Source organism: Babylonia areolata, chromosome 23, assembly GCF_041734735.1.
Source record: "Babylonia areolata isolate BAREFJ2019XMU chromosome 23, ASM4173473v1, whole genome shotgun sequence".
In the NCBI taxonomy this organism is placed as follows: domain Eukaryota; kingdom Metazoa; phylum Mollusca; class Gastropoda; order Neogastropoda; family Buccinidae; genus Babylonia; species Babylonia areolata.
In genome coordinates, this window is record NC_134898.1 from 50,503,533 (window position 1) to 50,517,432 (window position 13,900).

Genomic DNA, 13,900 nt, shown 5'->3' on the forward strand with positions numbered 1-13,900 from the left:
GAAACGTTGCTTTCAGTCACAGGCCTCGGTTCATGTCAAAACAACACAAGGGACTTGTTCACTTCAAACCTGGTCAGGGAGCAAAGGTTAGTCAGTGTTCTATTGGCGGGAAACTGGCTGCAGCTGTTGAGCTTTGTCACAATGTGAAAAATGGTCTTATCAAAATCAATGTGACCCCCTCGATGTCGACAAAAGTCTGATAGATGGCAGTGGTCTGTCAACAAAAGTGGCCTGTGGTGGTGAAAGAGTTAAAGTGAAGACCACACACTGACCGCGGTGTTTGGGGTGCTGGTCTGTCTAGTCAACAAAAGTGGCCTGTGGTGGTGAAAGAGTTAAAGTGAAGGCCACACACTGACCGCGGTGTTTGGGGTGCTGGTCTGTCTAGTCAACAAAAGTGGCCTGTGGTGGTGAAAGAGTTAAAGTGAAGGCCACACACTGACCGCAGTGTTTGGGGTGCTGGTCTGTCTAGTCAACAAAAGTGGCCTGTGGTGGTGAAAGAGTTAAAGTGAAGGCCACACACTGACCGCGGTGTTTGGGGTGCTGCAGGCTGATGGCCAGGGGGCACTCCCCATCGTCCAGCACCCTCTCCTCCCCCACACTCCCCCCGTGGTACTCCTGGCTGCCCGGCGGCAACATCACCTGCACACCACCCAACCGGCAACATCATCAACAACCACATACTTATTAGTAAGTTGATTCACAGCGGCAGAATTCTGCCATCATCATCAGAAGTAAATATTTCCCACCAGCCACATTCCCCTCCAAACTGCCAAGACACTGAAGTCACAAAAAAAGGGACAAAGAGATCATTCTTTCACTCACGTTAGGAAAAAAAAAATCTAACCTGGGGTTTGATGTGTTTTGGCAAGATACTAAACATCAGATACATTCATCAGATCACCAATTCACAAATGTGCCGAAGCATCAAGCAGCACACTGAACCATTATTGTCGAGATGTGCTGACATCAGTGACGGAAATAAAACTCTGCTGGTATGGCCACTTAACAAGATCCAATGGCCTTGCTGAAACAGCCCTAAAAGGAACTGCTGAGGGACAGAGAGGGACCGGGGAAATTTTTTTATATATTTATATGTGTGTGTGTGCGTGTGTGTGTGTGTGCGTGTGTGTGTGTGTGTGCGCGCGTGTGTTTATGTGTGTGTGTGTGTGCGTGTGTGTGTGTGAGTGTGTGTGTGTGCGCGCGCGTGCGTGCATGTGTGCGTGTGCGCGCGTGTGTGTGTGTGCGTGTGTGCATGTGTGCGTGTGTGTGAACTGACAACACAGCAGAACAGACAGAAAACCAATCTGCAGAGACCCAGACACTGACAGTGACACACAAACAACAGACCTGGATGAATCTGGTTTACGGTTCTGTGCTGTGCCCCAATGACTCTTCACAAACAGTTGAGGGAGGAGGAGAAGGCAGAGGGGAGGGAGAGGAGGAGGAGGAGGAGGAAGAGGAAGAAGAAAAGGTGTAGGAGGAGGAAGAGGAAGAAGAAGAAGATAAAGGAAGAAGAGCAAGAAGAGAAAGAGGAAGAAAAAGAAGATGACAACGAATACAGGAGATGGAAGAAGGAAAACGGGTGTTCACTCATGGATGCATGATTTACAGCACACCACTGAATGTCACACACAAGAAGGGCACACAAAACACACCCACACCAGTGCACACACTTCATGCAAGCAAACTGAAACATATCTGTTGCAAGCACCCACAAACTCACCACAAGTACAAAGTGAAGGGAAAATTGAAACTTACTCAGACAAAATTAGAACAAAAAGAAAAGACCCTTGCATTGTTGAAAAAAAACAAACAAAAAAACAACAAAAAACTTTCTAGATCTTTGTTTGTTTGTTGTTGTTGTTGTTTTTTCGGGGGCAGTTTACTTTTAATAACTGTAGAAAAATTGTGTTCATATCCAACACACACACACACACACACACACACACACACACACACACACACACACAGAGCAACAACAACAACAAAAAGTCTCTCCCTCTCTCTCTCTCTGTTTTGTTTTAATATCTGCTCACATCATATTCATTCTTTTATCACGATAATCTTTTATTATGCAACAAAAATATGTTAAAACATTAACCCAAGTCATAAGGACCTGATGGCCAATAACATCAGTGTCAAAATGTCAAAACATCAACCCTCCCTCTCTCTCTCTCTCTCTCTCTTTCTCTCACCCACTCACACACACACACACACACCATGGAGAGGGGACAAGACAGTGAAATAAAAAAATTAAAAAAAAATAAAAAAAGGTTCACTGCACAAGTAACGGCACTGCGGATAGATAGGATAGATACCACCTGACATACAGACGTCATATGTAGCACAAATGCCGGAGTTGTTCCCCCCCCCCCACCTTGCCTCCACCTCCCCTCCCCTCCCTCCAACTCCCCCTTTTCCCCCATCCACCTTCACCATCCCAGTACATAAACGTTATTATTTGCCAGATTTCTGTGTGTGTGTGTGTGTGTGTGTGTGTGTGTGTGTGTGTGTCCAAACTGCTTTTGGCTCATACAGTTTGTGTGAGTGTGTCTGTGAGTGTTTGTAAGAGAGAATGAGAGAGAGAGAGTGTGTGTGTGTTGGGAAATGGGGGAAGGAAGAGAAAAGAAATAGAGTGGAGGGGGAAAGAGAATGGGGGGGAGGGGGGAGGCTGAGGGAGAGAGAGAAAGAGAGAGAGACAGACAGACAGACAGAGTGAGAGAGAGAGTGAGGGACAGGGGGAAAGGAGAGAGAGAATGGGAAGGAGAAAGTGAAAAAGAGACAGAGATATACTCATGCGTGTCACACGCATGCACGCACACGCACATGTGTACACACATACACACAGAAAAGTATATTCCATAGATTACAGAGTAGGAAACAGAGTGTCTTGATATTTTGTATTTACTTTAAAGGAAGCGAGAGATGGATTGTGATCGACTGAAAAAAGCAGTGAATTCTATAACTAGATGCCCCCCCCCCCCCCCCCCGCCCCCCACCCCCCCATCATGTTTCTCTCTGTCGAATTTGCTCACACACAAGAGCGAGGAGACCTTGAAGGGCCATATTATTAACTATAAACAGTTGGAAATATACTAAGGTGCAACTAGTTGTAGAATTACAATCATGAAAGGAAAGACATCAGATCTTGTTTATCCATTCTCTGTTCAACAGAGGGCAGGTATGCTGTGTGCCTTCATAACTTGTGAACGTCGCTCAGTGCAAGTGTCTAAGCCTCCACTCTGACATAAAACAGCTGTATAAGGAAGACTGCTTTTCTTCTTCTTTTCTGCGATTGTGGGCTGCAAGTGCAACTCCCACGTTCACTCGTGTGTACACTGAGTGGGCTTTTACGTTTTTACCCTGCCATGTAGGCAGCCATACTCCGCTTTCTGGGGTGATGTCAGATTGCGTTTCAACCATAGGGAAAGCCCTTCACTATCAGGAAGAGGGAATTTCTAACTTGCTGATCATGTTTCCTTTCAAGAACAATCTGGCCCGGACTGATTTTATATCATCGTAATCCTGTGAGGAAAAAGAAACCATGGACCATAACTCTGTTTCAAATGTGCACACATGCACTTTAGCGTGCACATGCACACACAGACAGATAGATGGACAGACGGACAGACAGACAGGTAGGCAGATAGATAGACAGGGAGACAGACTGACAGATAGATGAATAGATTAATCGACTGACAGACTAATGGAGAGACAGACTGATAGATGCATATAGAAATCGAGACTGACAAGAGCAACAGCCCAGCTGTGAAAGCATTAGACTTTCAATATGTGGAGAGTTGGTTTGAATCCAGGTCACAAGGGGGTGGGGCATGGTGGGGGGGAGGGGTTTGGGGGGCGGGGGAACATGTCACTCCCATACTGGCCTGTCCACACACACTCAATGCTGTATCAATCATAACCCACAGCTGTACTGTCCACCCAGGCTGACAGAGGATGACTGCCTGTCCAGTTTGGTACAGTGCTAAACCTCCAGCAAAAAGAACAGTGCAGGGTGCAGAGTACCTATCTACCCAATGTGGTACCACCCCACCCTGTGATGTACCCACCCAGCCAGGAGTACCCACCTCTTTAGATACAACTGTGCAGGGTACCTATCTACCCAGTATGGTACCACCCTACCTTGTGATGTACCCACCCAGCCAGGAGTACCCACCTCTTTAGATACAACTGTGCAGGGTACCTATCTACCCAGTATGGTACCACCCTACCTTGTGATGTACCCACCCAGCCAGGAGTACCCACCTCTTTAGATACAACTGTGCAGGGTACCTATCTACCCAGTATGGCACCACCCTACCTTGTGATGTACCCACCCAGCCAGTAGTGCCAGAACCCACCTCCAGGAGACAGAACTGTGCAGGGTACCTGTCTACCCAGTATGGTACCACCCTACCCTGTAATGTACCCAGCCAGCAGTTCCCACCTCCAGGAGATAGAACTTTGCAGGGTACCTCACTCACCCAGTATGGTACCATCCCACCCTGTACCCACCCAGCTGGTGGCAGAATCCACCTCTGGTGGATAAAACTCTGCAGCGTGCATATCTACCCAGTATGGTACCACCCTACCCTGTGATGTACACACCAACCCGGTAGTACCCTCCTCTAGTAAACAGAACTTTGCAGGGTACCTATCTACCCAGTATAATGCCACCCCACCCTGCAGTGAACCCACCCACCCACCCAGTGCTAGTACCCACCTCCTGGAGACAGTACTGGGCAGGGTACCTATCTACCCAGTACTGCACCACCCCACCCTGTTCCCACGTTTTAAAAAATGAGAAGTACCCACCCAGCCAGCAGTACCCACCTCCAGCAGACAGAACTTTGCAGGGTACCCATTGACCCAGTATGGTAAAACAACACCCTGTACTGGTCTATCTACCCAGTATGGTACCACCCCACCCTGCAATACACCCACCCACCCACCCAGTTGTGCCAGAACCCACCTCCAGGAGACAGAACTGGGCAGGGCACCTGTGTCACCCTATGTATGGTACCACACCATCCACCCTGTACCCACTCATCCAGAAGTATATATGTATGACAGTCAGTTGTGTCTGACTATGACCATCAGAACAGCAGAGGAGGCAACTGCTGTCCTATCTGGGCCAGAATTGGACAATAGTGGAGAGTGTCTTGCCCAAGTTAAATCCCCACTCTCTCGGCCAAGAGGGTTTTTATACAGTTAGCGCTGGGATGGCCCCCAAAGGCCAACTAACCCCCCAAAGCTGCAGAACTCAGAGCCAGTGCAATCTTGCCTCCTAGTTTGAGGGTCATAGTCCTTCACAAAAGACTAAGTTGTAAACGATTTCCCATTGCAGTGGAGAAAACCACTGATCATACAGCTCTCATCCAGCAGTACCCACCTCCAGCATCTACCCAGTATGGTACTACCCCCACCCTGCAATGTACCAACCCTCCCAGTCAGTGCCAGAAGAACCCACCTCCAGGAGACAGAACTGTGCAGGGTCCTCTTTCTCCAGGCCGTACTTCTCCATGGCCTCCCTGATGACGGTGGCCGTGGTGTCGGCCGTGGACAGCAGCAGCGTCTTGTAGGGCACATCCGGCTGGAGAGACTCTCCATAGATCTTCAGGGTCCCGCCTGCCGCCAGAACAGGGAGACATGGGTTAGTTTAAAAGAAGGAAGCATATCTTCTGACTGTCACTGCTGATGTGTGCACATGTCAAATGATCGGTATAAGGACAAGCCCGGCACTTCCTTCTTTGAGGAAGTGTATGGGTTTGTTCCAATGTACCTTTTATTTACACCTTTGTGCTAGCTGAATCAGTAGCATAAATGAAGCTGTATACCTTGTGAATGGAGAAAGTTACCACTCTTTACTATTTGTTAATCGAATGAACTTGGTTTACATCTTTTATAACATCTTTTTTCTAAACCCCTTGAGTGCCACAGCACTTAATTATTATGTTCCTGCACAGTGATGTCACTGATGATGTCATCAGAAGAAGGGAAATAACTCTGAAAGGCTCAAATTTAGCACAGACTATCTAGAGTGGCATAACTCCAGACCATTATTTTCTCATTTTAGGCTTCTTGTTTTGGATAATGTTTTATGACTTGAAACATCACTTTCTACTGTTTTTTAGCCTGGCACTGAAGGGGATTTAATTTCGATATTTTATGAAATAGATACACATTTGACATAAATACATAAAAGAAGGAACACAGTGGATGAAACACTCAGAAAGAAAACCAAAGATGAAAATAAACTAAGACAAACATGTATAGTGTTTTAAGCAAAACTGAATTAGTGCACAGATCATTGGGACTGATCATCCAATATAAGGAAAGATGTATCCATTCCACCCAAAATGTACTATCTGCATACACTGATAGTAACACACGCACTTTCTCCAACATCTCCCCCAGTTGATTTGTACCTCAGCTTTACACACGTCAAACAATCATTTTCTACACCTGCGCACAGAAAAATGAACAACAAAACCAGTTCTTCTTCTTCGTTCGTGGGCTGCATGAGGGGGATGAATGTGCAAGAAGGAAGACAAAAAAGAAGCAACAATAACAACAATAACAACAAAAACACTACTCATGATATACAGAAAGTATGAAATGAACACTACAAGCTTGTTCACAGTTTGTTGTCAAACAAGGGCAGTAAACCGAACTGAAATTGTAGTATGAATGAAATGAAAGAAAAGAAAGGAAGGAACGAAGGAGACACACACACACACACACACACACACACCCTCACTCCCATTCATATCATGAGCAATAACCCCAAGAAACGACCGACCTTGATGAGGAAAGGTGAGAGACATATAATTCAGAAGAAATTAAAACATACATATATGCTGTGGTGAACTATCAGTCACAATTGTTTGCATTCAGTCTTCAGTTTGCGACACGCCATGTCATAACACCTGTCAATTACTCAATGTGTACCGTGTCTAATATCTAATTTTGATGCTGTTGTGATAAGTAGTTTCTGGTTTGCGCACACACACACACACACACACACACACAAACACATAGACAAATGAACAATGTGATTCCATGCATATGCCCACACATGCATGCGCATCAAAAGAAAAAACAAAACACATGCATCCAACCACCCCCCCAAAAAAAAGATTTCAAATTTCTCTCTCTCCCACTCTCAACACACACACACACACACACACACACACTCCAGAAAAAAACAAAACAACCAACCCACACACACAACACATCCAACCAAACAAAAACTCAAAATGAAAAACACCCTCTCACTCATTCACCACCACCCCTCCCGCACCGCCGCCCCCTCGCCCCCCCCCTCCCCCCCTCACCCCCTCCACCCCCCCACACACACATGCTTTGATTGCCTTCTATTCTCTCTCTCTCTCTCTCTCTCTGTCTCTCTTGCATTCTCCTACACCATGCTATAAACCATCCAGAAGAACAGTGATGATAACAGACCAGGGGGAGGTGCCACACCAAGAGGCAAGGAGGTGAGTGATGGATACAATCTGGCGGCAGACGGAGAGAGTGATGGACATCTTCAGGTAGTGAGTGGCCAGGTAATTACACAGGTGTGCCCACACTCTCAGGTATTGTGTTCAAATACATACACAGCCATACCCAAGAGTGTTGTTTCAATGCAAAACTACACACGTGTGCCTGAGTGGAAAGTGTGAGTGCGTATACGCATGTGCTTGCACGCAAATACACACACACAATCACACTCCCTCACATACACATGCACACACACATACACTCACAAACACACACACACTCACACACCTCTGAAAACATAGTAAGTATACCGCATTGCCATTTCACATCAAAAATCAAACATAAAAAATACCAAAATACATGAAATTGGTGAAGAAAACAGATTCATAAACAATGCCAAAAATATCACCTTGTAACATTTTCCATTTTCATACACCCCACCCCCCTACTTTTCATTTTTTTCAACTTTCAACAAACTTTATCATAACTGATTTAACAATTAAATATATCTTTGGGATGAACTGATTTCGAAGATCAGCAAATTTTGAATAGAACTTCTCTCAATAACACCCATGACATCACAACTAGGACAAATGTTGGATTCATTCCTGTGCAATATCATGACTTCTACCAGACTCAAACATGCACACCTCACCCCCACACACACACCCACACACAAACACAATACACAACCACACACATACACACACACACACAACCACACACACACAGAGATGTTATTTCCTTGTAAGCAGTGTAACTGATCTCATAGAGTAAAAGCAATGCAACTCCAAGAGGAAGAGGAATAGTGACTGACTACCTGATCTTTCAGTTTCAGTTTCAGCTTCTCAAGGACTCATTGCTGCAATTGGACAAAATCCATACGCTACACCACATCTGCTGCTAGGCAGATGCCTGACCAGTGGCATTACCCAACGTGCTGGTCAGGCCTTGAGTGCATGCATATATATTTGTGCATCTGTCAGAGAAGATTTCTTGAACAGAATTTCATCAGAGTACAACACTTTCGTTGCTACTGGTTCTTTTTTCACTAATTTCAGCGCGCAAAATGTGCGCTGTACACGGGACCTCAGTTTATCGTCTCATCAGGAAAGACTAGACGCTCAGTTTGGTTTTCCAGTCAAACTTGGGGAGAAAGGGCGAGAGCGGGATTCAAACCCAGACCCTCACGGACACTGTGTTGGCAGATGAACGTCCTGAACATTCTGACACCTTCCTCCTGGTGACGTCCCTTCAACGACAAGCATATCTGTCACCAGCAGTCAAGGGGTTAATACTAAGCAAGCTCCACACTGCAGAGCTGCTGAGATCGGTCATGTTCCCCGCCCAGCCCTGGGCTGCTTTACAGTCCACACATGCAAGGTGACGACACAAACAGAAGAGAGATTTTATTCAGAAGCCGGCAAGTCATGAGTATGATAAAAAAAAAAATTTAAAAAAATTAATGTCGACAATGCACATTGTATGTCAAGTATGTTATACACTTTCATGTGGTATACGACGAGTTGTCATGGGAACGATGTGGCGATCGTCCTTGACCAGTGTGTCTGGCAGAAGGAAAAATCACCGTGTGTCGTTTCAGGGAGGGTAAGGGGGGGAGGGCGTTACCTGCCTCCTGTCTGGGTGTCAACTTTTTTTTTTTCTTTTAATTAATGTCGATCTTATTTATGTCTTTTGACGTGTATGTATTATAATGTCTAAGATGATTTCTTTGATTATTCCACACACAGAATCCACACACTCACATCAGAGCAACCTAAATGTCAGAAAACTCCAAACTCATGTATAATGTTAAAATATTGGCTGAAATTGTCCATGAAAACCGATTATTCAGACACAGAACTTAATGTATTTGGAAGAATACTACTTTGAATACATTTAGAAACAATGTATTAATCGAAAATTGACATGTTATATTGAAAAAAACAACAAAGCACTAAAAAAAAAAAAAAAAAGATGCCAGCAAGTCGGTTCTCATCCAAACTGAGCGACAGACAGGCTGGCCATGTCAGCTCATTGTATTGTATTGTATTGTATTGTGTTGTGTTGTGTTGTGTTGTGTTGTGTTGTGTTGTGTTGTGTTGTGTTGTTGTGTTGTACTGTACTGTACTGTACTGTACTGTGTTGTACTGTACTGCATTGCACTGCATTGTACTGCATTACTTTTTCAATCTTTGTCACAGCAGATCCCTGAGTGAGACCTAGTCCCCTCTCCCCGGGGAGAGCATGGCACCACAGTGCAGTGCCACCCTTTTTCTTTTCTTTGTTTCCCCTTTGTTCCCCTGCCTGCAAGTGTAGTTCTTTCACTGTCGAACTGGAATTTTCCCCCTGTTTTCTACAGATTTTTTTTTTTTTTTTTTTTTTTTAATCCAGGGGCATCCATTTCGTTGCCGCCATGGGTTCTTTATATGCGCCAAGTGCATGCTGCACACTGGACCATGGGTTATCATTTCATCCAAATTTAGGAACTACAAGCACCCAGACCACCACTCAGTGTCTAGTGGTGGACAGAGGATTGTAAAAAAAAAAAAAAAAAAAAAGAAAAAAAAAAAGAGAGAGTGAGAGAGAAAAAAAAAGGATAAAATAAAATTCCTTGTCCACGTGTGGGAATTGAACATATGGGCATTCACTTCCTAGTCGTGAGCATTACTGCTGAAGCGCCATTCCATGGTCATCAGCCTGACTTGTGTGTGTGTGTGTGTGTGTGTGTGTGCACAAACCGTTGCATTCTATTTTAGAAAAGTTCCCAGAATAGTTTGCTGGGCATGCTCGTTCTTCATGCTGCACACAAGGGCAGCTTCTTTCCTTCGCTTCCCAAACTTTTCCGGAACAAGCCCTGCCTTTGTTTTCCCGTGGAATCAGTGCTGGTTCTGGTGAAAAATGATATACGTACATGTGTGTGTGTGTGTGTGTGTGTGTCTGCAACAGTGTGGTGGTTTTTGTGTCTGACAGTCAGTCTGCCTCTGTGTCTGTGGTTGCATGCGTACGTGCATACATGCATGCTTGCGTTTGTGCGTGCGTGCGTGTGTGTGTGTGCTGTGTGTTCGTGCTTGTGTGTGTGTGTGTGTCAGTGTATGTGTATGTGTATGCATGCATGCATGCATTCATGTGTGTGTGTGTGTGTGTTGTGTGTCAGTGTATGTGTATGTGTATGCATGCATGCATGCATTCATGTTGTGTGTGTGTGTGTCAGTGTATGGGTATGTGTATGCATGCATGCATGCATTCATGTGTGTGTGTGTGTGTGTGTGTGTGTGTGTGTGTGTGTGTGTGTGCATGCACATGTGTGTGAGCACACACGCAAACATGTGTCTGTGAAAAAGGCAGACAGACAGACAGACAGACAGACAGACAGACAGGTAGACAGACAGGCAGACAGACAAGACAGACAGACAGGTAGACAGACAGGCAGACAGACAGAAACGCAGGCAGGCAGACAGACAGGCAGACAGACAAATTCAAAGGCAGAACGCAGCAGCAGAGAGAAGCTAAAGAGATACTCAGCAACAGGAGTTCAAGACAGCCTTTGTCTCAAAAACAATTCCCTTTTGACTATCACTGCTCAGGTCTGGCCAAAAACATTCCAAGACAGGAACAAAAAAAACAAAAAAAAAAAAAGCAACAAAAAAACAACAACAACCAGATGACAATGTCTGAACAGACTTCTCTCCGGGAGATCAGATCGTCTTGAACTTTCTCTGCCTGTATTGTCAATATTTCCTCAGCTCAGCTCTTTTTAGATTGCCTTGTTATCATCATTGTTGTCATCATTGTTGTCATCATTATTGTCACTTCTGATGACTATCATCATGTTGATTAGTTCCCTCTCATTATCATTGTTTCTTATGATGAGTTTTTGTTGTTGTTCTTTTGTTTTGTTTTTTTCCAGTAACCATTTCGACTGGTTTTTATGATGAGATTGATTTTTTTTTCTCCCAATCATTACGTTTATTTTTTTTATAAGGCTGATTTTCCCCATAATCTTTTTTTTCTTCTTCTTTTCTTTCTCTTTCAATTCCATTTGAGCAAACAGCTAAATGGTTATAAATGTTGGGCTTTAAATCTGAGGGTCCTGGGTTCGATCCCAGCATCAACATCTCAGACCTATAGCTGTACCAGTACCTTTGTGTGTAAGCAAACGGTCAGGTCGACACATTAGAGATCCTTGCAGTCCATAACATTGTTTGACTGGCTATGGAAAAAACCAGCACACCCAAAAGGAACACCCCTGAAAACTTATACATACACTGGCTGCTTATACAGTCTGATAAAAAGGGTCATACATTTAAAAAGTCAAGATGCACACTGAAATTACACACACACACACACACACACACACACACACATGCACAAACATTTGCTCTCTTTTTCATATATGCATGTCTTGATGGATGCTTTTTTCATATATGTGCACACAAGTCGGTAAAATGTATAAAAAAAGAAAAAGAAAAGAAAAATGTAATGGTGAATATGAGGATCTCTATCTGTGTGTGTGTGTGTGTGTGTGTGTGTGTGTGTGTGTGTGTGTGTGTGTTCATGTTTCTTTTTTTCTGTATAAAACAACATTTTTTTTCTGAAAAATACTTTACATAATACACAATTACTATAAATATCATTATTTCTGTATGTCTGTATCTCTGCCATACAACAAAATGTCTACGAAAAAAGATTACTACTACTACTACTAATAAAGCCCACTCCTCTATACAACTACAAATGAACGTGGGTGTCACACTATTTACAAACTCACAAAGAATACATCCAAAATACCTTTATCATTCGGCTTTTATCTCTGTGTCTCTGTCTGTGTCTCTGTCTGTCTGTCTCCCTCTACACACACACAACACACACACATACAGATATATATATATATATATATATATATATATATATATATACACACACATACATACACACATATACATAACAGTTATCTTTGGAGTCAGAAATCATGTGTGTGTTGCATTCACCTGGTAGCTGTAAGGTTCAGCCATTCCACAAGAAAATCCTTGTAGTTTGTTACTAGGCAATATCCTGCTTGTGATCTCTGATATTTGGCACAGTCAGGAAATGTCTACCTGAGTTGTGTTTTTTCCCACCCCCTGGCCTGATGAAGAAAAATCTGTTGCCAATGTTTCGCACCTTTTATCACGAAAAGGTGCAGCATCTGTTGACAGAAAAACTGTGATGTATGTGTGTGTGTGTGTGTGTGTGTGTGTGTGCATGCGAGAGTTTGTGTTTGTGTACACATGTGTGCGTGTGGTGTTTCCAGGTAAGTGTGTGTGTGTGTGTGTGTGTGTGTGTGTGTGTGTGTGCGTGCGTGCATGTGCGCGCACACACTCTTTGCTATACATGTACTACATATCACCTAATGTGTCATCATGCCTCATCAAGTTTGTGAGAAACAATGTGTACTTCGAGGCCATTTTGCAGCAGATAAACCTGAAAACGGAGTATGGCTGCCCATATGACAGGGTAAAAACCCACTCCACCATGTATACGTATTACCAATATCCCACCAATATTCCTTGTGACCCCGGTACACTTGGTAATAAAGACATTCTATTCTATTCTATTCTATACAAAGTGAATACTGGAGTTACAAAAGAAGAAGGAAAAGGAGGATGAGGAGCAGCAGCAGTAGAAGTAGTACTAGTAGCAGTAGAAATAGCAGTAGTAGTAGTAGCAGAGATCAAGCAGCAAGCCTAGTGATTTCTCTACACTGCTAAGAAGCAGAAGATGACGACAAATTAGGAAGAAGATCAAGGAAGACGAAGAAGAAGAAAAAGAAGAAGAACAACAACAACAACAACAACAACAACAACATGGAAGAAGAAGAAGAAGAACAACAACAACAACAACATGGAAGAAGAAGAACAACAACAACAACACCAACAACATCACCACCAAAAACACCACCAACAACAACAGCAAGAAGAAGAACAACAACAACATGGAAGAAGATGAAAAAAGAAGGAGAAGAAGAAGTTCAGTCATTCACACACACACAAAACCTTTGATTCAAATGGACATAAGATAATAAAATAAAAAAAATAAATGAATAACCCCCTGCCCCCCCTGTCCCCCCAAAAAAAAACACAACACATAAATTAAATAAGAAAACAGCTGCCATCCTCTGATGAATGACAAACATCCTGACCTCCCGTTCTTGGAGGGAAAGAGAAGGGGGGGAAGGAGTGGAGAGGTAGAGGTGAGGGGGGAGAGTGGGGGAAGGGAGGACCTGTTATAAACAGGGTCATCACAGGTAACTTAACACTTATTGCCTCCCTTTTTACCTCCCTGCCGGAAATCCTGTCCTTCGCAGTATCAAGTGCACTGCCACCGGTGCTGGTTCTGGTTTATAAAGACTTCTTTG

At 43.9% G+C, this 13,900-nt stretch overlaps 1 protein-coding gene across 1 annotated transcript in view; it reads right to left on the reverse strand.

Annotated features, from left to right (window-relative positions):
* Positions 1 to 13,900, reverse strand: part of LOC143297709 (afadin-like) — an 87,279-nt gene that overhangs the window by 41,381 nt on the left and 31,998 nt on the right. Inside the window, exons 5-6 of the mRNA XM_076610131.1 lie at positions 5,471 to 5,628; positions 525 to 639 (exon numbers count right to left, since the gene is read on the reverse strand). Coding sequence (XP_076466246.1) covers positions 525 to 639; positions 5,471 to 5,628 — 273 coding nt within the window. The remainder of the gene's footprint in view (positions 1 to 524; positions 640 to 5,470; positions 5,629 to 13,900) is intronic.